This window comes from Heptranchias perlo, chromosome 8, assembly GCF_035084215.1.
Source record: "Heptranchias perlo isolate sHepPer1 chromosome 8, sHepPer1.hap1, whole genome shotgun sequence".
Taxonomy (NCBI): domain Eukaryota; kingdom Metazoa; phylum Chordata; class Chondrichthyes; order Hexanchiformes; family Hexanchidae; genus Heptranchias; species Heptranchias perlo.
The window spans coordinates 45,708,644-45,736,256 of record NC_090332.1 but is presented as its reverse complement, the minus strand read 5'-3'; the positions used below and the strand labels follow the sequence as shown (position 1 = coordinate 45,736,256).

General features: G+C 38.9%; 1 protein-coding gene across 8 annotated transcripts in view; it reads right to left on the bottom strand.

Annotated features, from left to right (window-relative positions):
- Positions 1 to 435: 435 nt before the first annotated feature.
- papolg (poly(A) polymerase gamma) overlaps positions 436 to 27,613 on the bottom strand; it is a 36,718-nt gene continuing 9,540 nt past the window's right edge. For 2 of the 8 annotated variants that reach the window (XM_067989045.1, XM_067989050.1), the window contains 17 exons: positions 27,051 to 27,104; positions 26,367 to 26,478; positions 25,849 to 25,938; positions 25,615 to 25,753; positions 24,346 to 24,418; positions 24,142 to 24,262; positions 20,876 to 20,960; positions 17,443 to 17,496; positions 17,246 to 17,365; positions 13,177 to 13,286; positions 8,861 to 8,982; positions 8,596 to 8,780; positions 8,391 to 8,509; positions 8,093 to 8,310; positions 5,800 to 5,889; positions 4,784 to 4,840; positions 2,653 to 4,576 (listed from right to left, as the gene is read on the bottom strand). In XM_067989045.1, coding sequence (XP_067845146.1) covers positions 4,478 to 4,576; positions 4,784 to 4,840; positions 5,800 to 5,889; positions 8,093 to 8,310; positions 8,391 to 8,509; positions 8,596 to 8,780; positions 8,861 to 8,982; positions 13,177 to 13,286; positions 17,246 to 17,365; positions 17,443 to 17,496; positions 20,876 to 20,960; positions 24,142 to 24,262; positions 24,346 to 24,418; positions 25,615 to 25,753; positions 25,849 to 25,938; positions 26,367 to 26,478; positions 27,051 to 27,104 — 1,848 coding nt within the window. In that variant the 3' untranslated portion in view covers positions 2,653 to 4,477. The other 6 variants (XM_067989051.1, XM_067989052.1, XM_067989049.1 and 3 more) reach the window with 5 other exon arrangements.

Genomic DNA, 27,613 nt, shown 5'->3' with positions numbered 1-27,613 from the left:
GGAATTCTGGAAGAGCTGAGATAAGGGACTCATTGGGTACACCAGTGTTCTTAGAGGTCTGGTACTGGGTGAGCTAGGCTTGTCAAGTTAGGAATGGGCAACACCATCTCAGTATGTAATAGCAAAGAAGGATCCTTTTAAAAGACTTGATTAGACCGATAAATCTTTGTTTTGATTTAAGTACTGGGAAGAGCCAAGGAGTGAATCACATAATGAGAATTTGGTCTTTGCCAAAGTAATTAAAATCTGACCATTGCAGTCCCTGATATATGTCTAATTTGAATGTCACCTTTGATAGAATGAATCCATGTGACAATCACCTTGGTTGGTCACTAATTTTTAAAAAAATATACACACACACCTTTCAATTCCAAACCAGGTTTTGAAAGGAGGAGGCATTAAAGGGAGTTATAAAACAGTTTATTTAAAGACAAGTGTAAAAGTTGGAACATTAAAAAAGTTTTAATTTGACAGCTGCAAGATTGTGAAGTGTATCACAACCGTTGTGCAATTGCATAAATGAGTGTAGAAAGAATCAAGCAACCATATAACTATATGGAGACAATGCATGTGTAGAAGATTACAGATTTACTACTTATTCAATCTTATAATGGATTCCATTTTAAATTTGTAAGCAGATTTCCTGTGATTTCCCAGGCAGTCAGGAATCGGGAATATAGTTGTAATGTTTAGTTGCTAACTTGACCCATCTCTATGGCCATTGTTCTTATTGGAAAATGCAAGTAATTGTAGTTACTTAAAGTAGAAAGCAGTTATAACCTGCTGTAAATTTCAGGTTCAAGAGCAATGATATGCTTTCTTTCTCGCTTTTAAAAATAAAGCATGATATCTTTCATGCATCACATGCTAGACACAAGACATTTATACACACCAGCAAATCTCCACGAACTGTTAGAGGTTCCACAGTTGTTTGGAAGGTGGGGGGGGGGGGGGGGGGGTGAAGGGGAAAACGAGAAAATCTGCAGGTAGATAATTAATCACCAGTTACATAAATTAAAGTCTGCATGTAATATCGAGAAGCATTTTACTGTCCATCTAGTTAGGGGTTATGCTTTTCATAATGAAGTCCAAGATATACAGATTAAGTTTTATTTTGCATCTTTCCTTCTTTCCATATCTGCAAATGTACATAAGCATTAACCTTTTAAAACATCTTAAATTCAATATTCAAAACATTTCAACTTGAATAATGCTGAAGTTCTTTCAGACGTTGCTATTGGTTTACATGAACGTTGTTTGAGTTCTCAGTATAAACAAATAAAAGACAGCTCCTGTGACCATTTAGAATTCATCACAAAATATAAAGATTCCTCTTGGGGCAGGGCTTATGAAAGCAAGCCCTCGCATGGCATGTGAATGATCATTCTTAATGTCAACCACGAAAGTTTTTGAAAGTTGTAGGTGCATTTGCATGCTGCGTTCTGTCGTTTGCTACCCTGGTTCGTCTCGTCAGCCAATAGTGACTGCTCTGGGGACCTGCATTGACATAGGATTCTGTGTAGACACAGGCTTCAAATAAAATCATAATTAGACTAATTTCCAACATAAAAAATGCAATTGTACAGGTAAATCTAATTGTTTCCCCTAAATTTTGTAACTTGTCTTATTACAAACCTCACTTCTATAAGTAAGTGATTTTCAAAGAAGATTTTTGATTAGTTTGCTTTTAAAGCAAACTTGATTGCTGAAGACTTTAATCTGATTAGGTTTTTGAGCTTCACATCCGTTTGCAACCTACTGAGTGGTATATACACACACCTTTCCTACGATTTGTGGCCATTTTATATGAAATTTGAGGTGCAAGTGTGTCAGAAATTTGTATGTGGATTGGCATTGTATCCCAAGAGAATCAGGCAAAACACTGACTTTCACTAGCAGATCCCCCGTGCACTGCTCATGTACTGCAGTGATATGCTTCTTTAAGGAGAGGAATGTTGTACAAGATATAACACAATATTATTCTGCTGCAAAGATGGAGTTCTGTCTAAGGCCACAAAGTCAATTGTTAAGTAAACCCAGGTGCAGGTCAGAATTCAATTGTTCAGCAGATTCAAAAGTGCTTGTAATTTTAAGGCTTGCAGATCAGAGGCACCAGCATTAATTGACAGGCTGTCTAATATGAATTTTTTTTGCATATGTAGTCAGAAAATATGCACTAAACAATCCATAAGTTTTGCATTTTTAAAAAATTTGTACATTTGCTTCCATCTCCTTTCTCAGCCAGAACAGTGGAGCTGGCAGCCAGCTTTCATGTCTTTGCCAGTTACAACTAGTGGCCAATTACAGATTAGTAGAGACTTTGTGAATACCACTATGATTCTCCTTCATCTAAAAAGGGAACTGCCCTCTACTTGGTCCTATTTCATGATAACTTGGCTAGAAATTTTTCCACAATGGGGAACCAACGTAAGTGGCATGATGCACTGGCATGTTTACACATTAGGGCCGATTCCAGAGTCAGGCACTCGCAGCACAGAATGGATGGAAAATCCAGTACTGCAGGCCTGTAATTTCCCGGCCAGTACTCCTTGTGAGTGATGTTCTCCATCAGTGCAGTCTTATCGTGGAATCAGTCCTTGTAGTTCACCTGGTTGTCCTTACATTCTGGAACTTTTAGCAGTCAAGAGTAAAAAGCATTACTACCACATAAAAATGGTTTATTCTTCCACTAGGTAGTGCTTCCTTGACAAGAACGTTACCTCAAAGTATAATTTGTCTACCACTTTTGGTCTTGTAAATTATTTGAATAGGCGAAGATTTCACTTCTGATCAACGTCTATCAACAGGCTAACCATGAGTGAGGTGCAGTCTGTAGATCTTTCCTCAGACGTAAGCAAAATACTAGATCAACTCCACAAAATGGCACATTGAGCAAAGGAAACCTTTTGTCATTCCCTGAAGTTTGGCTTAGGCTGGCAAGATTAGTTAAGTGTAGCACCTTTTATTTTGGTGCTGCTTTAGTTCAGATTCTGAAGACAGATCAGCATTTGTGAGCCTGCTCTCACTGCTAAATCTGGCTCCATTATCCCAGTGCAGACTCAAACCCAGATTTTCGTTGGTCTGCAATTGTGTTACAATAATTGAATGTGGGGTGCTAGTTCATGGATGGCAGCCTCCCACAATCCAAAACAAACAATGAGAATATAAAAGCAACTGTGTTAATGGAGACTGGGATTCAAATTTCAACCACCTAGTTGAGGGCCATCTCTCCACAGCAAGGTCAGTTATGACTAAACTTTTCAATACACAAAACACGTACTAAGTTTTTAAAGCTTTTTTTTTACTCTTTTGAAGGTTTTTTTTATACAGTAAATACAAAAATATTCTTTCAAATACATATGGATTTTAGGCCTACAAAACAATCAACTGAATGCACTGGAAAGTGTAAATCACAATGACAATGAAGGTTACAGCAGAAAAACATTTTTAGGCAATTACTAAACTTTTCATTCTGCTTTGTGGATATTTAAGTGCAATGAGATAGATATATCTTTATATATCTAGATAGATATATCTTTATATATCTAGATAGATATATCTTTATATATCTAGATAGATATATCTTTATATATCTAGATAGATATATCTTTATATATCTAGATAGATATATCTTTATATATCTAGATAGATATATCTTTATATATCTAGATAGATATATCTTTATATACACACACACTAGAAATCAGCAGCCTCGTCATTGGCCAGTGTTAGCCACTGAAATAGTGACTAGCATATGGAAATATCCAAAAACAATTGCCTGTAAATGGTTTCCTGAAGTGATGCAATTCTGCAACTGTAAAGATTTTAACCTCAAAACCCAATACCAATAACTAAAATAGACTACATTTTTTTTTGTTTTGTTATATACATGAAACATTTGGGGGGGGGGGGGGAATTAACATAAAAGATACATCACAGGACAAGATTTTTTTGTGTTATTTTACAATTATTAAAATTACACTTCAGCCTTCTGAAAAAACTGTCAATGCAATACTGATTTTCAATAAAAGGCTGTTCACAAGTATTTACACACATACAATGCAATGCATAATTCAGGGCATCAAAGAAACGAATGTGTCCAGAGACACTGGCTGATCTACAAGAGGCCAGAAGCTATTCCATCCATTTAAGGCTTTGATTTTTCCCCACCCTCCTTTTTTTAAGAAAGGCCTCAAGTTTATGGACATTGGTTAACCAGCAGAGGCAGTCATCAGTACATACATGCTTTGAAGTGGAAACCAAACATACTTCTGGTATTCCCACTAGCATCTGCTCTGTAAAATGTACAGTGGAGTAGACTCGACCAACCCACCTTCTGGTTTCGACACCAAGTCAGGGTGATAATTACATAGCAGTGCTCCACTTTTCATTTCAGGGTAAATTTTAACAAAACACAACTGACATGCTTGAATGATTTAAGAATTACAAGTTACATTTACCTGACAAGACAGTGTTGCTACCGATTAAGGGTTAGTCTGATGGAATTTTTTATGACACGTATGCTACTCGTGGGGACTGGAGATGATGCATCTGGCAGCTCCTTGCTAGGTAGTCTCTGTAAGAAAAGCAGCACCAAAACAAGGACAGAAAGAAGCATGTTAAATTGCACATGTTAAAGATGAATTCTAGAAGTACAAGAGGTGTTTTAAATTAGAGTGAAAATCATTCTAGCTCCCTTAAAGAATCTTCAGAAAGTTTTGAGTGCAGACATTACTCGGAGAATCATCGTTTCCTGTGAAGAAAGAGATTTAATAGGTAGTACCTGTGATCTTGTATCAATTGTTGGAATGGGCATGGATTTCACTTCTTCGTGGTTGTCCTGTTACATACAGACAACAGTTTAATCAATTAAAGCAAAACAAATTTCACACAGAATCAGATGGGTGAAAATCAAGTGTCACCATCAAACCCCCGCTATATAAAATGTACAAATTTGATTAACTTTGTTTCCGTCCACTTTGATTTTCAAAACAATTTAATGCATTCAATATGCTGATTCCATTGCTTGAAATGGCAAATAGTTGAACCAGACATTGTAAAGAAGCCCAATATCCACTGACTTACTCAGGGTACTCCAGCTATCTGTGGTATTTCAAATTAGCCTTCACCCAGTCAGATTGGTGACAGCTGTGACAACAGGTGAAATGCTGACCCACAACAAGCACTTCCCCATAGGGGAAAGAGGGCAACAAAAAAGCACACATAAATGTCACTTAATTCTTGGTGATAGTACCTGTAAAAGTCAAACTAAGTGAAATTAAATATTGAGCTGCAAACAAGTTTAGTATCTTGTTCAAGCATTTATGTAGTCTAGAACTCACTATGCTACAGACTGTAAAATGCAACTTTAAAGCAAGACTATAAGTGTATCATCTTGCACGAATTGTCTTTCATGCAGAAGACATACCATTTGTATAGCTAGTGTACACCATGAAGATACTGGTATAGTGACTGGACACATGAACACTTCCATCAGAGCTTCTGCTAACATACTTTCTCCAGAAATATCCCACAACAGGTAGCATGTTAAATATGTAACATTTCAAATAAGTTATTAATCTTGGATTAAATAATGATAATTTGGCTGAGAGAAGACGGCTGAATTTACAGTTGTGTAGACAACTATATATGAACTAATACATTTACTAACAGGTTCACCATGGTAAAGCTATGCAGTCTTAGATGCAAGTGAATGGTCCCTTTTAACCAGCGAGAAACGAACACCCACAGTCACCATGAACACCCTTGTAGTCAACCTTCAGCTGTAGTTACCACTACCTGTCCATCTTTCTGAGATTTCTGTCCGTCCTCTTCATTTGATGAATGAGATTGTTTGAAAGCAGAATCGTCTGGCTCAATGGCACACATCTAGAAGGACAAGCAAGAAAAAAATATTTAGACAATATCCCAAAATATTATTAATGCAGTAAATGTGCTAGATTAAAAATGCCACATAAGCCAGTCATTGCTAATACTAACTGCGGTTCCTGGAAGGACACGTCCCCAATTTTGTTTTGAAAAGAAAAGATGTTGCTCAAGGATAATGTCACCTTAACTGAAAGGGCTTAAGAGAAACATTCCTGCAATATGTACATTACAAATAAAATGACAGTAACCTTCCTCAAGCTTCTGCTTTGTACATAAAATCCTACCATTTGAGGATTCATCTTTTAGTGATAGGCTGCTTTGCAACCCATGGTGGGGGGTGGCTCATCTCCTGACCTGTCAAAGCCTCTTCATTATCTACAAGGCTCATGTCAGGAGTGTGACAGAACACTTACCACTTGTCCAGTGGATGCAAACACAACACAGTGCCACATCATTCAGAGCAGTTTACTTGATCAGTGCCCCGTGACTCAATAGCCACCCAGTCCATCGCTGTGGCAGTACTATGTACTATCTACAGAATGCACTCACCAAGCTTACTTTGACAGCACCACCCTCCCCTGCAACCTCTACCACTGAGAAGGACTATAGCCAATTGATAGCCAAGTTCCGCACCCATGAGGACGGCCTCAACCGGGATCTTGGGTTCATGTCACGCTACACGTTACCCCACCAGCGAACAAATGTTATCTGTTTTTAATATAATGGGTCATTTGCTGGCTTTCTCTGCCTTCCGGATGTTTCTGCCTCTCTGTTTTTTTTTCCTGTTTGTTTTTTTGTTGAATGTGTATTCGGGGGTTCTGCAGGTGACACCTCTCTGTCTGAACACGGTGATTGCCTTGGCAACGGGCAGTTGCAGGGGCAGTCTGTAAACACCATGTATTGTTCTGTGAAGTATAAATGCGTAGGCTTCAAGGAGCTCCTGAACATTTACCTGACGAAGGAGGAAGCCTCCGAAAGCTTGTGAATTTAAAATAAAATTGCTGGACTATAACTTGGTGTTGTAAAATTGTTTACAATTGTCAACCCCAGTCCATCACCGGCATCTCCACATCACTGAGAAGGACGAGAGCAGCAGTGTCATGGGAGCACTATCACCTCCAAGTCACAGATTATGCTGACCTAGACATATATCACTGCTCTTTTATGACTGGGTCAATATCCTGGAATTCCTTACCTAACAGCATTGTGGGAGCACCACTGCCAGCAGTTCGAGGACAAGGCCTACTCCCCAAGTGTCTCAAGGCAAATAGGGATGGGCAATAAATATGGCCTTTCCAGCATTGCCACATGCTAACAAATAAAAAGATATGCTCAAATGACACTCACTTACCATTTGTGGTGTCATTTGTATTTAAGCACCAAAATCCTCATGATGCGACCATCACTTCCCAAATGCATGAATCAGTAGCACATCAGAATTTTTCCCAGACAGCAATAAGTTTACCTTGTATTGTCTGAAAAACCAATGCTTTAATCAAAGAAGGTGGCCTTCTCTAACTGAAGTGTCAGCTTGGTAGCAATAAAATAAAATTCTTTCAATCTGGAGCTCAACACAATCCCTTAAGCTAACAGCAGTTTGTATTATGTTCATTAAAACTTTACAGCAATCAATAGAAACATTTTGTAAAATCACACTGGGCTGGTAAACCCCAAATGTGAACTGTAAAAAAAATTGGATTGAGGAAGGGAAGGGGTGGGGGCACAAAGCAATTTTGACCATTCTTTTAAATTTGTAATTATAACATCCCTCCATGCAGATATTGAACACTGGGTAGCAAATTAATGTAATTCTTTTACTGTATGCTTTTAATCAAAAAAAGCAAATAAATGTGGTAAGATTACAGACTAAAATACACAAGTTGCTTCTAAATTTGGCCTGTGACTGGTTCTAGTCAGTACCGGAACAATTAAAAAACACAATTTCCAGGTTTCAAAATGTGCAGCATCACCAGACAGATCCAAGATACAAATACTAAATTGAAATAGGAAGAAATTGGAATAATTTTCCTTTTTGCTTTCCAAGGTCATTAGAATAAGTAAGTCTTGACAACCACCTATATCATGTATAAAATCTCTTCCTCGGTCACTTACTACTTATTAAACACCAGATATACTTGAATTAAAGTTTGAAATATTTATAAACTTGTAAGTTCTGCGTAGACTAAACCCTACTGCTATTTACCAACTGGAGGTCTTTAAGCCGTTTTGGAGATTCTTCCAATGTAGGGGAATGAGGTCTTTTAGAAGAGGAGCTGTTTGGACTAGGATTTAGCTTGGTCCCATTTGGCAGCGGCTGGTTACATGGAGATGTCAAACGAGGAATTACACTGCGCCCAACAACAGTGGGAATGGTACAGACTGCTTGAGGAGTGGGATTTGCAGTGGAAGCCGGATCATTCTCTGCAAGAAAAAGGTGATAGTTAACATCTGTGAAGTTGCAATGTGCAATCTTGCAAATCAGTTACGATAAGTTGACATACTTGCACCAATAACAGGTATAGACTTCCCTTGGCCAAGCTGGGTTTCTGGAGAAGTACCTTCGTCAGGCGTTAGTTTTGTTACATCTGAAACTTGTGTTTTCCCAGGAGGAACACTGTTTCTAATAAAGAAAAATGGAAAGGCTTCAGTGTTATAACTATAGAACATAGTGAATACTGAGCAAGTTTCACATTAAGTTTCACATACTTCTTCTGTGAGTCCTCTGTTGCTGCAGTATTTGGTTTGGAAGATTTTTGTAACAGTGTAGGAGAACCAAAAGGGGTACCAATATCAGTGTCCCTGGAACTATCCAAAGGATTTCCTTCCAAAGATGTGTGATTTGGATTACCAACATTTCCAGTAGAGTTCCGATTAATGTCAGGTACGCTTTGCTGGAAGACAAACAGAATGAGGTTTAAAAATCCCAAAAGGTAAAGTGCTGAATAAATTCACTGCAGTGGTCCATATTTACCTTCTTTTTTTTCTGTAGAATTTCAGCTGGTAAATACTGATGAAGCTGCTTCTTTTTGACATGCGTAGCTTCTATTCTCATTTTCTCCTTCAGCATGTTAATATTGTTGGCTTGCCTGTATACTGCAATATAAACCAGAATGTTTGCCAGGCAAGAGCAAAGATATTAAAAATGAGAATAAGGAGGTGGTTTGCAGAGTTTAATGGCATAATATTTAAACTACCAATATGCTTAGTATCTTGTATAGTGATTTTACTTTCAAAGAAAATCCTAGTACTATATTGCAGATTTAAATGTTCTGTCCAGGGCCTTGTTTTGGTAATGGGGATTAATGTGGAATCCCATTTGATAGTGAATGGTGAAAATTTGTCTATCAAAGCTAAAATAAATTACTAAATGTTTACAATGTGATATCAAACTCTGAATTAAAGTGATTTTTAAGTAGAAAATCAAACTCAGCATTTTGTATCAAAAGATTTCTATTGTGTGTTAATATTCTCATGTAAACCAAACACCAGCAGAAAATAAATGTTAAAATTACAAAATGCAAAAGTCAGATTATATTTGCTCCAAACTGCCTGGAATTACATTTATAGTGATTACAAAGTGATGTTTAGAGAAAATACAGTAAATACTTTTTTAAAAAAGGAAAGGTTCTTCCCGCTCCCATAAATGTAATGTTCAAACACAAACGTGTATCCACCAATGGCATTCCACGTGGTGAATTTGGGGATACACTTTTATAATAAGTGTTATACCCAGTAACAGTATCTTAATATGTAATTTTCTCTGTCCTTCTGTTTTCCACACTTTCTCTCACTTTGTACTATGCTTTTAATCAGGGCATCTAAACCTAGCAACCTAAGAAACAATAATCTGACATTCCAGGAACTGTTCAAACTCATTGTTGCTACTACGGTGTGCGGACAACAGTGTGAGCTGCTGAGTTTGGTACGTGTGGGAGGAGGTGCTGCTTTGCCTTGCTTTTACTAACTTTCTCCCCCAGAGCAGCAGCAGACCTGCAACAAGAGACAACTACTGTGCAACGTCACAGGTGAGGCAGGAGAGTCCGAGAGGTGAGCACAGTAGAAAAGGGGAGACCTAGAGCGGGAGGAGAGTCTGAGAGTCTAAGGCAAGTCATGGTAGCAGAGCTCGCACCCGTGATATGCTCCTCCTGCACTATGTGGGAAGTCACGGACACTACCAGTGTCCCTGGCAACCATGTGTGCAGGAAGTGAGTCCAGCTGCAGCTACTGGCTGACCGCATTTCGGGGCTAGAGCTGCGGGTGGATTCACTGTGGAGCATCCGCGATGCTGAGACTATCGTGGATAGCACGTTCAGTGAGGTGGTCACACCGCAGGTAAAGATTACGCAGGCAGAAAGGAAATGGGTGACCGCCAGGCAGAGTAAAAGGACTAGGCAGGTAGAGGAGTCCCCTGGGGCCATCTCCCTCTCAAACAGATATTCTGCTTTGGATACTGTTGGGGGAGATGGCTTACCAGGGGAAAGCAGCAAGAGCCAGGTTCGGGGCACCACGGGTGGCTCTGCTGCACAGGAGGGGAGGAAGAGGAGTGGCAGGGCCATAGTGATAGGGGATTCGATTGTAAGGGGAACAGATAGGCGTTTCTGCGGCCGCAAACGTGACTCCAGGATGGTATGTTGCCTCCCTGGTGCTAGGGTCAAGGATGTCACTGAGCGGCTGCAGGGCATTCTGGAGGGGGAGGGTGAACAGCCAGTAGTCGTGGTCCATATTGGTATCAACGACATAGGTAAAAAAAGGGATGGGGTCCTGCAAGGTGAATTTTAGGAGTTAGGAGATAAATTAAAAAGCAGGACTTCAAAAGGTAGTGATCTCAGGATTACTACCGGTGCCACGTGCTAGTGAGTATAGGAACAGGAGAATAGACAGGATGAATGCGTGGCTGCAGGGATGGTGTAGGAGAGAGGGATTTAGATTCCTGGGACATTGGGACCGGTTCTGGGGAAGGTGGGACCTGTACAAGCGTGACGGGTTACACCCGAGCAGGACCGGGACCAATGTCCTCGCGGGGCTGTTTGCTAGTGCTGTTGGGGAAGGTTTAAACTAGAGTGGCGGGGGATGGGAACCTGAGCGGGGAGTCAGAAGGGAATAAAGTTGAGAGCAGCAAGAGAGGGGACGACCCAGGGGAAATCTACAATACAAATAGTACAAACAGTTGTTCAAGAACAAGTGAAAGGGAAAAGCATAGAGCAGCGGAAAGAAAGTGTACTTTAGGCACGACAGATAAAATAAAAACTAGAAGGCGTAAGGCGATTAACCCAGCATCAAAGCTGTGGCAGGGGGTTGGGAACCTGAGCAGGGAGACAGAGGAAAGCGTGTCAGGAAGGGACAGAAGGTATGGAGTAAAAGGCAAAGTGTTAAAAGCATTCGTAACAAAATGGACGAGTTAACGGCACAAATAACTACGTATGGGTATGATCTTGTAGCCATTACAGAAACATGGCTGCAGGGTGACAACGACTGGGAATTAAATATGCCAGGGTATTTAACAATCAGGAAGGACAGGCAGGAAGGAAGGGGAGGTGGGGTGGCTATGTTAACAAGGGAAGGAATCACTAATACAGAGAAATGATATTGGGACAAAGGATCACCAGCCTGTCTATGTCCTCTTGCAGTCTATTGCTATCCTCCTCACTGTTCACTACACTTCCAAGTTTTGAAATTGTGCCCTGTACACCCAAATCAATAATATCAAAAAATGCAGTGGTCCTAGTTCCGACCCCTGGGAACATCACTAAACCATCCTCCAGTCCAAAAAAGAACAGTTCACCATTACTCCTTTTCCTGTCACTTAGCCAATTTCGTATCCATGCTGCCACTGCCTCTTTTATTCTATGGGCTTCAATTTTGCTGACAAGCCTATTATGTGGCACTTTATCAAATGCCTTTTGAAAGTCCATACGCACATCAACCGCATTGCATCATCAACCCTCTGTTACCTCATCAAAATCAAGTTAGTTAAACACGATTTGTCTTTAACAAATCCATGCTGGCTTTCCTCTATTAAACCTCACTTGTCCAAGTGACTATTAATTTTGTAATACTATGGATAAAACTATGGAGTGAATTTTAAAGAAAGAAAATCAAATCTTTACCTTGCAATGTGACCTAGAAAATTACAATCAATGATATAGAAATGCAAACAGATTCACTGAACCCCACAAAGCCTGTAGCTTCAGACTGGTCAGAGTCAGTTTACTCTGGATTAGCTCTCAGATGGTCCATAACGCATAGCTTGGTTGCTTTCAATGGAGCTGCTCTGTAATATATAATCTGCAGCACCACCAAAGTGGCCTAGCAGCACAGGACAAACGTGGCAGATCCTTTGCATAGTAAATATTTGACTAAATGCATTTTTTGTTTCGATTCTAAAATGAGGGCATAGTTGTGGTTATAAATAGGGAATTTGGAGATTAGAAGCATCAATTAAGAGCCGCTGGATCCACTCAATTAGGTGAGAAACAGGGGTAACTAATAGGATATCTACGATTGTGGATGATAAAAATGAGGACGATAAATTGTGACAAAGGAATCCATGGATTGCAGAACATCTGAAAAGCACATGGAGGACTGCCAAGTTGTCTTTAATGCTGAGAAATGTAGTTTAACAAAATGCTAAACTTGAGCACAAGACATTTTAGAAGGGTGCAGAAGTTAATGGCAGTAAAATTAGATACAGTATTACAAGTAACTTTTTAAACTTATGAAATGGTTAGGTGGCATAGAAAAGATGCAGAAAAAAGTAGGTTGATTTGGAGCTACAACCCACAATCAGAGTGCTACACAACAGACTAAGGGATTAGGTATTTTCCTTAGAAGAAGTGTGGGTAAAAGCAGACAATAAAAATATAAAGTGAAGATTTGAGCATTATAGCAAGATAATAAAATAGTCTGAATTAATTCTTGAAGGGAGTAGTATGAAATACAATGTCAGATAATGTAATAACGTTATTGGAAAGTCTGAGTGGATAGCATTATGCAAATTTTAAGAGTTAGAAAATACTCCAGACAAGATGGCCAAATCCAAGCTGCAATTTTTGGAAAGGTGCTAAAATTAGTCCATGCATCCTATTTTTGAATAGGTGCCACAAGCCTATATGCCTAACCTGCTAAACTTTGTGCCTAGATTACAAAAGGAAGAGATTACAAGACCTTTTCTCGTCCTAGTAAGTCCAAGGACTTGTAATGCCAAATAGCAATCTATGAACAGATGAAAGTCAAAAATGAAGACACTAAACTTCCAGGCTGATCAAAATTAATGGGCAACTTATTTACCTGTATCAGTGAATAACTGAATATCTTGCGTCAGATCAATGTTTACACTTTCTGCATTTTCCACCTTCTTAAAAATGATCCCAATAAACCAGATGGTAACGTAATCATCCCTAAAAAAGGAGAAAAAAATTACAGCTGAAATCTTTCAGAAGGTATTTAATTGCAGAGAGCAGTTGATACTGATAATTCTGTACGATTTTAAAAAAAAGGTACAAAACTTTGTCTGCTTTTACAACCTGCTAACATATAGGTTATAGGAACAGGAGTAGGCCAGGCCATTCAGGCCCCTCGAGCCTGTTCTACTATTCAATTAGATCATGGCACATCTGCACCTCAACTCCATTTACTTGCCTTTGTTCCATATCTCTGGATACCCTTACCCAACTAAAAAAAAGTCTTGAAAATTTTAATTAACCCAGTATCCACAGCCTTTTGGAGCAGCAAGTTCCAAGTTCCAAATTTCCACTACCCTTTGTGTGAAAAGCACTTCCTGATTTCACTCCTAAACAGCCTAGCTCAGGTTTTTAAGACTGAGCTCCCTTGTTCTGGATTCACCCACCAGTGGAATAGTTTCTCTATATCTACCCTATCAAATCACTTAATCATTTTAAATACATCAATTAGGCCTCTCAACATTCCAAGCTCAAGGGAATGCAAACCAAGATTATGCAACCCATCAGGGCTTCAAGGGTTAAATTATGACAATTCTGGTGAATCTGCACTGTACCCTCTCCAAGGCCAATATATTCTTCCTAAAAGGTGCTATGTCCAAAACTGAATGCAGTACTCCAGATGGGGTCTGACTAAGACCCCTTTGTATTCTGAGATAATGGCCAACATTCCATTAATTTTTGTGATTGCTTTTTGTACCTGTGCACTAGCTGTGTGATTTGTGGACAACTAAATCTCTTTGCTCCTCCACAGTACCTAGTCTCTCACCATTAAGAAAATATTCCAATTTATCTTACTCAGACCCAAAGTGGATGACCCCACACTGAACTCCATCTGTCATAGTTTTGCTTGCGCAATTAGTTTCAGTCCCTTTGTAACATCTTGCTCTCATCTACTCAACTTGCTGTGTCTCCCAACTTAGCGCCACTTGCAAACTTGGATATACAACACTTCTATTCCTTCATCTAAGTCATTGATATATATGGTGAAAAGCTGAGCCCCAATACAGATCCCTGGGGAACATGAGCTACAGATTAGCCATGATCTAATAGAAAGGCGGATCAGGCTTGACGGGCTGAATGGCCAACTCCTGCTTCTATGTTCCTTATGTCCTATCTTTGTAGCGTGCACAAAATGTTCCTTGGTACAGGATAGTGTACAGCACAATTCATAATCCTAATTGTTAGCAGCACATAACTAAGCAGGTGGGGAAAATGTTGAAAAATTCTATCTGAAAATGTTTCAGGGTAAACAGGTTCATTAATCCATTTACCAAGTTCCTCCCATCTATCAAGAAGCTTTTTTAATCACGTAGAATCTTATGCTTCTTACTATTTCATTCCTTGCAGAAAAGTGTACTATTTTGAACTCAATGAATCGTGGCGCTAAATGTAGCCGTTAAAAATCAAGTCATTGAGCAAAACAACTATTATAGTACTTTAGAAAGCGCTTGGCTACAGTTCCTACTCTACTCAGCCTCTACACAATGGCAGACCTTCTTCCTGAAGTATGACCTTTTCTTGAGAACCCTAGTTTCTGTTGACCTTTACACAAAGTTCCACCACTCCCAGCACACATTTGGAAAAGACTGATGGATTAACAGTAGCTTCAAAAAGTCACTGGCTTTTAGAAGCTGAAGCTTGTCATTAAATTTAATAGGAACACAATAGGTGGTGCTAAATTTGCAGACTTATCCACTTGCCAATCATGGCAATGAAGAGAATTGATATGGTTTACCCAATAGTCTATACTTTCATCTCAGTGGCTGTGCATCCACAGTACCGTTCATGCCCAAAGCTTCGAGCCTTAGGGTCTCCACTGGATCACCTGGTTTAAAAGACCCTTCCTAGGATAACATTCCCACTTCGGTCTAGACTAGTAGAGATTACTCACTATCTTGACCTCAGCTTCTGCTTACCTGATGCATCAGATTTTTGTTACGCGTGGTCATCAACTTCAGTATGACCAATCTATATTAACTATTTTAACAGGAAAGATGTGATTGTACTAGCGGCTACAGAGGAGATTAACGATGATGTTACCAAGCCTGGAGAATTTTAGCTATGGATAGGCTGGGGTTGTTCCCTTTGGCTGAGGAGATTTAACTGAGGTGTATAAAGTTATGAGGGGCCTAGATGGAGTGGATAGGAAGGACCTATTTCCCTTAGCAGAGAAGTCAATAACCAGGGGGCATAGATTTAAAGTGATTGGTAGAAGGATTAGAGGAAAGTTGGAGAAATTTTTTCACCCAGAGGATGGTGGGGGTCTGGAACTCACTGCCTGAAAGGGAGGTAGAGGAAGAAACCCTCAACTCATTTAAAAGGGTACTTTTAGGTTACGGCACCTCAAGTGCACATCCAAGGCTATGGACCAAGAGCTGGAAAGTGGGATTAGGCTGGATAGCTCTTTTTCAGCCGGCACAGACACAATGGGCTGAATGGCCTCCTTCTGTGGTGTAAATTTCTATGATCTCTGAAATAATACCGAGATACAGAAACTTAATCTGAATAATGAGCACGTGACACTGGTGGACTTTTAAAAATGTTTAGACCACGTCAGGAATGTGAACCAGCGAGTCTACTGCAAAGACATTACATATCTGTTTTTTGTGTACCACAATGAAAGTGAGAATTTTAAATTACCTACAAGTCTAAATTCCTCCTAAGTTTTAAAAGCAGTGCTTTATTGAAAATCATGATCAACTTCTCTTCTGCCTTCCAATGTAGGATTTGTAGGCCATAAATTGAGTCTGTAGGCTCTAGGGAAGGTCTAAAATTTGCTATGGGGGGACAGGGTTAGTGATAATCAAGTGCCTGCATGTTGAAGAATCCCAATTGGTAAACTCTTCTCCATTCCCACCCATATAAATGGGTGCGACTGAAGATTCATAGCTTTACTTATTGCTCTCTAGTACTTCTGCCTGTTATTGGTGTCAGGAAAGATGGCGATGCACATCTTAAAAACAAACACCAATTTTTCTTTTTAAAAAAGTTGAGTTTTCACAGAACTTGGATGATCAGGCCAAAGCAAAACAGCACAAATATAAAACATTGAGAAAGTAAACTAAGTCAGGTCAAAAGGAGGCTTACGATGAGATGATATTTTTTGATTACACTCTGAAGTGCCTTGGAATGTTTTTCTACATTGAAAGGTCCTATATAAATGCAGGTTTTTAAAAATATGTTTAAGGACACATGTGGCTTCAGCAAATAGCCACTGTAAATGCAGAATGCAAAAATTACTTTCAACAGGTAGTATGGATGATATTGCCAAGTATAAATCTACAAATTAAACAGGTATTAATTGAAAACAGAACAGTCTGCTCTACTTGCCTTTTAAATATAACTTTTTTTTTTAAGGCCCCAAAATCATCCCCACTTATAGCTACAGAAGCCTATGCGGTTAAGGATGTAAGAGTGGTATTTCAAATGTATATTACACAGTCCACACCCCAAAAATATCACCGTTAATTGTCATAAGAGTCCATGTTGACTATAAAAATGGAATTACAGTTTAAAATTATAGGGAGTTTATTAACAATGCAAATTACATCTAGGTCTGTAGTGATTTGCATTTTAGAACTTAGACATGTCAATGAAAATTGGAGGATACCATTTGTTAGCATATACATTTTAGTCAAAGCACTGGAGGTGTTGCAACTGGATTAGCAATAAAACACTTCCTTCTAAGTTCTAAGGTAAGTTCATATACACAAGGTATCATGGTATTACCAGGTTTAAAACAAATATCATGCATCGTTAAACAGGATGTTTCCAGAGAGAAGTATGTAAAAGCTATTGACAAATTTAACTAACCATTCTACTGCAGGCAGTCACAGATGAGCTCCACCCAATTTAGAACATGAAGTACTTTAAAGTCAATTTAAAGCCTAACTTACAAATTATGGTGTTCCTTTAAGCCAGGAAAAGACTGTGGGTTTACATGGGCAAGAGTGATGTAGTCATTTCGCTCAAGGTTGCCAACAAGTACACGAATTTTAGATTCAACAAGACCAATCCTAGAAAGGGAAAACATTTTTAGTTTAGGAGTCCACTAAAGCAAAACAATTTTGAAGTAGATTACTGGAGTATTTACCATTCTAAGTGATGATCTTCAGTGGATGCACTTGCTGTTAATACAATGTAGTGCCTGTAACCAAATAAAAAAGTATTTTCACATTTGATTGTTCCTTGTCCTTTTCCATAACTATTCTAAACCTAATGATATTATGATCACTGTTCCCCAAATACTTCCCCACTGAAACATGCTCCACCTGCCCACAACTAGATCCAGCACCGTTTCCTTCCTGGTTGGCCTGGAAACACAGTTCCTGAAAGTTATCTAACATTTCAGGAACTCCTCCCCCTCTTTGCCCTTTACACAATGTATATTGGGATAATGGAAGTCCCCTATTATCACTACAGTTCTTGCATCTTTCTGTAATTTGCCTGCAAATTTGCCCCTTTATCTCCTTCCCAATATTTGTTGGCCTATAGTATACATCCAGTAGTGTAATCGCTCTATTGTTCCTTAATTCTAACCAAACAGATTCAGTCTTTGATTCCTCAACTACATCATCCCCTTTCCAGTGCTATAATAGTTTATTTGATCAATACTGCCACCCCCTCTTTTCCTTCCTTCCCTATCTTTCCTGAATACCTTGTAGCCAGGATTATTAAGTACCCAATCTTCCCCCACTTTGAGCCAGGACTCTGAAATTGCCACTGCATCATAGTCCCATGTGGCGACTTGAGCCTCCAGCTCACCAACCTTCTTTACCATACTATGTGCATTTATGCACATGCACTCCAATCTCAGACTGCCTTGCATTTGCACCGTCCGATCCTTATTTCTTAACTATTCTTTTCTCTAGTGCTACTTGTTCCTCCCAGTCCTCTGTGCACCTTGTTTCTCCTCTTCAATGTTTCATCCTGGTGCCCATTCCCCTGCCAAGTTAGTTTAAACCCTCCCCCTCAGCACTAGTGAACCTCCCTGCGAGGAAATTGGTCCTAGCACTGTTGAGGTGCAATCCATCCATCTTGAACAGATCCTTCCTGCCCCATTGCTCCAACCACGCATTAACTGGTCTTATCCTACTATTCCTATACTCACTTGTGCATGGCACTGGGAGTAATCCAGAGATTACTACCTTTGAGGTCCTGCTTTTTAGCTTCCTTCCTAGCTCCCGAAACAGACTGCAGAACCTTGACCCTTTTCCTTCCTATGTCATTAGTTCCCACATGGACCACGACTTCTGGCTGTTCCCTTTCTCCCCAAAATGTTCTGCACCCTCAGTGATGTCCTGTACTCTGGCACCAGGGAGGCAACTCACCACGTGGGACTCGCTTGCTGTTGCAGAAACGCCTGTTTATCCCCGACTAATGAATTCCCTATAACTACATTTCTTTTGCCCACGTGCAGCCAAGTCTCCCACAGTGCCGTGGATTTGCTCCTGACTGCACTCCCAAGGTGTCAACACCCTCCGTGGTATTGGAATACCGGTTTGTGAGTGCCACATACCCAGGGGACTCCGCACCGCCTGCTCCTCCTAGTCTGTCTGGTGGCCACCTACTCCCCCTGAACTCTGTCTCTGTGGGGTGACCACCTTCTGAAACATGGTAGAGATGAAATTCTCAGCTTCCCACATGCACTGTAGTGATGCCAGCCGCCCCATAAGCTCAGAAACCCTGAGATCGAGCAGCTGGCGGCACTTCCTGCACGTGGTTCTCCAGGACATGGCTAACGTGGCTCTGCCATGTTAGCCAACAGTTATTTAAACTGTTTAGCTTTAAAGGCACTTCACTGTTTATCTGACACAAACACTAACTACGAACCAATGAACTAAATACTTACTGACTTACCCTCAGCGCTCACCTTGTTTTGATTCCTCGTGCGGCTCCGTTTATGCTCCGCTCAGTCTTAGTTTGTAGTGCTTTGGTTTAAATCATTTAGCACCTCCTTTTTCTGCACCTAATTCCCACTCACCAAATCATAAAGTTACGGCACAGGAGGCCATTCAGCCAATCATGTCCGTGCCATCCGAAAAAGAGCTATCCAGCTTAATCCCACTTTCCAGCACTTGGGTCCGTAGCCCTGTAGGTTGCTGCACTTCAAGTGCTCATCCAAGTACGTTTTAAATGAGTTGAGGGCTTCTGCTTCTACCATCCTTTCAGTCAGTGAGTTCCAGACCCCCACCACTCAAAAAAAAATTCTCCTCAGCTCCCCTCTAATCCTTCTACTAATTTCTATAAATTTATGTCCCCTGGTCACTGATCCCTCTGCTAAGGGAAATAGAGTGGATAGGGATGACTTATCTAGTCCCTTCATAATTTTATATACCTCAATTAAATCTCCCCTCAGCCTCCTTTGTTCCAATGAAAACAACCACAGCCTATCCAATCTTTTCTCATAGCTAAAATTCTCCAGCCCTGGCAACATCCTCGTAAATCTCCTCTGTACTCTCTCTACAGCAATCACATCTTTCCTGTAATATGAACAGGACAAATGCCCAGTTGAATGTCCTCACTGTTACCGCTTCACTCCGTTAGAGGTTCACTTTCTCTTTCCCAATCTCTGCACTCAAGCTCATTATTGGTCCAAAGCTTATGCTTTGTCTCGGTATAGTGCTGCTTCATCCCCTTTTTCAATAAAAACAGGAGAATTCATGTGGCAGTACGATATAGTTTGGAGCTTGTATATGAAGGAAAGGTGCTCAGTGGGTCATATCATTTAACTATATATTGAGTAGGAAAGAAAGTACATTCCACAATGTAGGGGTTGTATGTACATTAATGGGAATGACAGGTGACTATGAACCCATGAAAATATCTACCATAAAAACCACATAAAAACATCTATCCATCAAATATGGGAAGAAAAATGTGGAATCAAGAAATTAGCGTGTGTAGGATACAGCAGAGCCCAGACCTTCAACGTCCAAGAATCTGAACATCTAAAGACTGCTGGTTCGGTCAAAAAACATCTTCCTATTTTTAAGCAGCTGTGAAACAACTATCGTTCTCCCTCTAGAATTAAGGGTCACTCATTAATCCTTTTGGCAGGATCCAAAAGAATCATGCAAGAGGATGGATACCCATAGTAGCAGCGGAGCCATTCACAAAATACAATGATAGCAATGAGCAGCAGAGAGCAGATGCAGAGTACAAACATAACCAATTTCAACAGTCTAGCTGTGACATGAAGAAACCAGTCACAGCAGTATATTGGAATACTTGAGTTTTCCAGCAAGATTGAACTAATGAAACTGTAGGTAGTTCCCCATTGGTATGACATCACCATGGTAACCAAGTTTCATATGTCATCTAACCATGGTGTTGTGCTGCAATTCAAGTTAATAAATACAAAATCAATGGGGGTTTAAAATCAAATCAATGCTTTTGAGATTTTTCAAAATTGGAATAGGTCTCTCCAGTAACAGGTTGACAATGCCCAACAAGTCTGCGATAGGACTAAAATGCTGTAATAAAATTTACTTAAGCTATATGCATGAAAGAGTACTTCTACTTACTTGTATTTTTGGAAGAAGTTGGGTGGTTCAAAAAGTTTAGACCAGTCTATCTTGCATTGTAGAATTTCATCAGTAATGGCAAGACCTGACCATACAAAACTAAATTAGTATGAAACTGGAATAAAATCTCAACTCACAGTACAAATAAAACAAAAGCATCTTAAAAGCACATAGCTGTAGAACTTCATTTAAAACAGAGCCAAAATTATCCAGTGGTACTGGCATGGACAATTCAGAGCTAGACAGCCTGTAGGAATTAAGACATGTCCTAAGCCTTACTGTGTAAGGAACTAAGTTGTACATGCAAAACCATGACTGAAGTGTCATTCATTAATTCCTTATTTGTCAGTAGAGTGTTAAAGATTTTAAATTTGGATTAAGTTTTTTTTAAAAAGTAAAGACATTTTTACATTTATGTTTACATGTTTCAGTAAAGACATGTTTACATTTAGGAAAGGAATTAACAAAATTCTTTACTTTGGCAATGGTTCAAATAAAAGGAAGTTAAGAGAAAGATAAATTTCCCTCCCAAGTGAATAGAGCTGTTGAAAGACAGCCATTGAAAAAAACCCAGCATAAATTGGTTTAAAAAGAGACAATTGGATGCATTTCTTCAGAAAATGGATTGAGGATGAGCAGACTGGTAGATGGTGCTAGTCTTTTATGTTTTGCAGCAATAGGTTTTTTTAAAAAAGCTACCTTATATGATTTACTTTTTTTAAAAACATAAAATATAGATTACTGTGATACTATACGAAATGCCTAGATTTCAAAATGGCATTCCTGGCAAAGTTACAAAGTGAGAAAAAAAACTAAACTTTTAGGAATATAGTTTATTCAGACAGACAGTGCATGGACATCAAATAAAGATCTGGGATTCAGATTATGACCCAGCTCATTGAAGTAGCTAGTATGACAGCACCTCAAACAGTGTTTTCAGCATAAAAGGATAGACAACCAGAAAAAAAACCACAGCTGTGTGCATATAGTCACAACTATTTTTATGGATCACGTTTAATTTTTAATAAGTAGAGGTACTGGCAGCTTAAGGTAGGAGTGGCACACAGGATCAAATAATTCTGCCAAATTTAACCTTTGTGCACATTACAAATAAACAAACTTTTCAGTTCCCCTCTCCAGTAGTCAGCACCTACTTCCCGAAAGTCTCATGCCATGATTTTTTTTTTGAAAAGGTTGTATATAAACGTGTAGCTCACGAAGAATGAGTTTACAGCATTGGCCATTAAGCCCATCGTATCTGTGCCAGCTCTTTGCCAAAGCAATCTAAAACTAATCTCACTGCCCTACTCTTCAAAATGTTTATCTACTCTTTCCTTAAAAGACGCAAGACCATCTCTACCACGGTCTGTAACAAAGCATTCTACACACCAAAAACTCTCCACGAAAAAAATTTCTGCTGGCCTCACCCTTGGTGACAATTTTAAATTGATAACTCCCAGTCACTGATTTCCCAGGAGAAAATAGTCCTTTACATTCTACCAAAATCCTTCATAATTAAACCTTTCCTTAGCCTTCTCTGCTATGGTAGAAATAATCAAGGCTCTCCTCAATTAGTTTCTCTTTCTTGGTAAATCTATGCTGTGTGCTCTATGACTTCAATGCCCCGTCTATAAGGAGACACCCAAAACTACACACACTACTTTGATTGTGGCCTAACCATTGCCTTGTACAATTATATTACCTCTTCAATCTTGTACTCTACATTCCCCTTTTATTGCTTTATCTACCTGCACTGATACTTCCAAAGAATTATGTATCTGAACGCCTAGAACTCTCCCCTCCGCCATACTCCATTTTTCCACTGAGTTTATACTTCCATTCCTTGTTTTTCCTCCCAAAATGCATTACCTTGTTTCATTAAATTGCACCTGCCACCTGTCTGCCCAATCTGTGAATTTTTGTCCTCCTGTAGTCTTACAGTTCTCCTCACTGTTTACCAAAACAAAAATGGACCTAGCACTGACCATGAGGACACACCACTTCCAACCTTCTACAACAAGCATCAATTAACCTCAAACCATTGCTTTCTGTACAAACATTATCCATGCCACTACATTTCTGCTTATACGGTACATCAGAATTTTTGTTATAAGCCTCCTGTTTGGCACCCTATTGAACACTTTCTGAAAAATCTATATACACTATATCTATGTTCCCTTTATCTGTACAATCACTTTCCTAAAAAAATAAAACTTTTCAAACATGATGTGTGCTGGCTGCCCTTTAGCAACCCATGAATCTTTAAATACTCACTAATTTCATCTTTGATAACAGATTCTAAGAGTTTGCCTACAACTGACTGACTAACTAGTTTAGTTAGTTACACTGTCTATCCTCCAGTTCCCAGCACAATTTGCATATGATTGGAAATTTGTGGTCAGCGCCCCTGCTATCCCCTCTATTTACTTCAACAGCCTGGGGCGTACGCCATCAGGACCCAGTGGCTTATTCACCGATTTGGTTTTCCTTTACTATTGTTATTTCAAAGTTATTTAAACAACTACAAAAGGTATGCTTTGAGATTTACATATTGTGATTTGTTAAGTATGCTACAGTACCAGTTGTACTTTGAAACCAAATATTCTAGACAAGAATAAAGGAAAGGTGAAAATTGAGATATATTAATCCACTTTATTTTTTTTTGAGTGCTTTGCTGGTACCTTAAATCAAAACATTTTACTTAAAAAAAAAACTGCACCTTTAAACTAGTTTCAATCAGAAATGAAGAGCTCACTATGAATCCAAAGGCTTCTTGCCTCAAATGACATTCAAACACATGTACCATTGCTAGGCACATATGCCAATCAGCTAAACTGGTAAAGGGATTGCTGCATGACATTAAAGCACCCCATCTCCAGTAGATTAACAAAATGAGATTTAAAAGCCATATAAAAGTCTATAATTATAGTCATACATCCAGCTACTTTTCCCCCATCCCTACTCAAAAAATTCAAAAACACAAGCAAGCAATACACTCCCAAACTTCCACAGGAACAAGAGTAGGCCATTCAGCCCCTCAAGTCTGATCCACCATTCAATTAGATCATGGCCAATCTGTACCTCAATTCCATTTACCCATGCAGCTGGCTCAGAGGAGGGGAAGCTACTATTTACTTGCCTTTTAAATTGCTGTGCCTTGCTGCCTCTCAGTAATCCAGAGGAAACTAGCAACTAAGAAAAAACTATACATACATTTTTCTCCCAAAACCTACAAGGCATATTTTAAAAAAGTCAAAACATTGAACCTTGCTTGAATTCTTCTACCATTATTGTTCGAGTTGACGAGGACACATTGAATGTGGAATTTTGCTGTGGGTAGGCAGGAGTTATTATTGGCATCAAATGGTATCTGTCAGATGGGTTTACCTGTTAAACAAAGATATGTCAGATGTGACAATATACAAAAAACATCAAATCAAAATAGCATTCTGTACTGTGCTCAGTCATACCCGTGGATCCCAAACTGGCAGATTCAAGTTGCTATCCTCTGGCTGTTTAAGCAACACTGGGTTTGGCCACTCCCTGAAAACAAAAAAGCCGAATAATTTTCAGAACTAAATGATTTGATAGCATTAATGTATCAAACTAAAAGCAAAACAAGGTAATACCAGCTCAGCTCCAATGATAGAAGCTTTACAGTTAGACTAACAATTCATGTACAGCTAAGGCAAATTACAAAAACAACAGGTTACAGTTAGGAAAACTAAAGCACAACATAAAATCCATCAGTAGCAATTTAAATTTAAAAAAAAACAAATCTGCAACAAATAACTTCAATGGTTTTCCCATTACTCAAAGAAACTACTGTAAGCTGTACCCCTGGCTCCAACCAAAATTCTCCTGCTTGGGACAGCACTTTATGCACAGGCATGTGCACAGCTCCCTCCTGCAGGTACAATTTTAAAGACTGCAGGTGGGAGCATCAACGTTATCTAAACATTTTAAATCAATACCAAGTAAGCTCAAAAAGTTCTAACGAGGTCCAAAAGGAGCCCCAGGACATTTGTTAAAAGCAAGTTTGACATTACATTGGAGTTATACTCAACTCAGAACCTACTTTACAGTATAAACACACATCAGGATATGCAAATCAAACAAAAGTTGTCAGGAAGTTGGTTTGGTTTTATACAGGGTCCTAGAATTTCAGTTCCATGATAATGCAATATAATTTTTAAGACTAAGTGAAGAGTGGTTTGTTTGAAATTGTAAAGGACACTACAAATGTCTGTACTAGAGTACCGTTCTTCAGTGTAGCTACATAAAGGTTCTCGTTTTCATTTACTTTTTCCCATTACCTGGATACCTCAAGTAAATATGATCACCTTAACTGTTACAGTGCACTGGCACAGACAATGAGCAAGTTAACTTCTGTGCAAGCTTTCTGTATCAGTATTACTGATGGGCATCATCAAAATTCTATGGTCAATTGTACACACTCAACCACCACCATTTTTGGGGGAAAAAACCTTCAGGTTTTAATCTGCTACAGCAACAACTAATTCATAATACACTAGATTTTTCATTAGCCCACAGATTTCCAGAAGTCCTGGCTTTAGCATATTCTGCAGAAAACCTTTTCTACACAAGGAAATTGAACTACTATAAATGTGTATTTGCAGCAGTTTATGCAATTCATCCTCTTTAAAATAGAACTGGAAAAACACACCATGGAAGTTATCAGCAGAAAGTAAGCACAAGTTCCAAACAGCTTTACTTACCACTTGGAAAAGACTAGAAAAAACTTGTGGACTAGAGTAGATGCAACTGCATTAGGATACAACTGACAGGTTCTTGCGACTAGCATGGCCCATGAAACACCACCAAGGAATCCAAGCATATTAGAGTAAATTCCACGCCCTAGAATAGATTTTTACAATAGCATTCAGCATGCTTTCTTTTAACAAACACCTGCCAAAAGATTAGTTTGTAAGTCAAATATCTGTGCTACTTACTTTTTGCCCACAGTTTAATGGCTCTAAGAGTTAATCTGAAATTCTCTTTATTTGGTACTAAGTGAAGAATTTCATCTGTAACTCTGCAACCTATCAGACATGGAATTTTATAAATAGCGTTAGATGCAACTTTCTCATTCAAAAAGGCAGATGTCTACAGTTAAGTATCGAACCATCCAAAACTTAAACTAACCAAGTCAATGTTGTACTCGTGCAGTAAAACAAGCAAACAGTAGTCAAAGAATTCTGCAACCAGTTTATATTTCTACAAAACTTTCATGCTGGACATTTTGCCCCTTAAGTGTTACAGGTTATCCTGCTGATGTGAACTCTCATTTAAGCCCTCCTTATTGTTTAAATCACATTTATGACTTTATACTAGTTTATTCCATAGAAATAGAAAGTAAAAGTCATGAAATATTAATTAGTCTGAATACTATGCAGCAAAAGTTTGGGGCAGGTGACAGTGTTCAAACTGATGTGTGTAACAGTCAAGATCAAGTAAACAGTTTGCATACCATTCAAACTTCGTATACATCGAATGTCAAGGTTTTTTAGTCGAGAATCATCTCTGAGGTCCAAATTGTCTGGAATGGTTTGCAAAGCCAGCCTAGCAAATACAAGGTCAATCTGAAAGAGTTAAAAGATATACATCACCATGGTATTGTAATTTAAGCAAATGTCCTGTGGTTTCTAGAAAAGAAATTGATGAAAATTTGGAACTAGTTAAATCTTACTGAAATTCTCCCAGAAATGCCCAAGTACACAATATTTGATTTAAATTATTTATGTTCCATAAAATATACATGCAGTTTGAAATTTGCAATTCTGCACAAAATTCACTTGTTATGAACAAGGGTTTATTTCTAAAAGGAACAATGTAGAAGCATAGTTTGCTGCTAAATCCACCATGGATTTGCCCTTCCCTAAAGAGTTTGTGGCCTCCATTGTGCAATTGGAGAATAGACTGACTGGAGCAAGGGTGTCTCCCATAGAGATGGGCATATGTGTCACCCATGCTTAAATACTGAACATCCCAGTTCGAGATTCAGGCCTGGTGACCATGGGCAACAAAAGTCAACACTTAATATATGTCTGTGCAATAGAAGTTCAGTCATTTTGGTAAACGCTAGAGAGAAAAAAATTAGTACACTGCATTCTCGTACAAATAGGTATAATTAGACTGCCAAGAAAAGTCTTACCTCAATGTTATCAAGTTCAAATTTGATAACTGGAACATATGCATCTTCCACAGCCTGTAAAAATAAAGAACAAAGACCATTAATTATGAATAACTTTTTTTTTTAAGTTAGCAAAAAATAATCCAGGACAACCCTCATCTAGACCCATATCTCAAAACAATTAGGTACCCTTCAGATTTCTTCTATTATGAATGGCTGAGGTTTGAAAATTTGAGTCACTTGCATTGAAACATTGGGATTAGGGTGCCCCTTCACCCATGTCAAAAATTAGATTTTCTGATGCATTATAAATAGCTAAGTGTAGGAGATAGAGATGGCAACCAATTTCAAATTCTGCATCTAAATTATTGATTTAAACCCAATAGCAATAATTAACCTAAAGATGTTATAACAAATGGCTGCTCGAAAGTAAGACTTGCTCTCAACTGAAAAAAAACATTTTTGAAGGGAATGGAAAGGGGACAAAAAAGGAATATTACACCTGGTTACAATCTCCATGGACAAGATGTACTAAAAAGTAGAACTAGCAGAACCATGTTTTTCTACTTTTTGTACCAATTGGA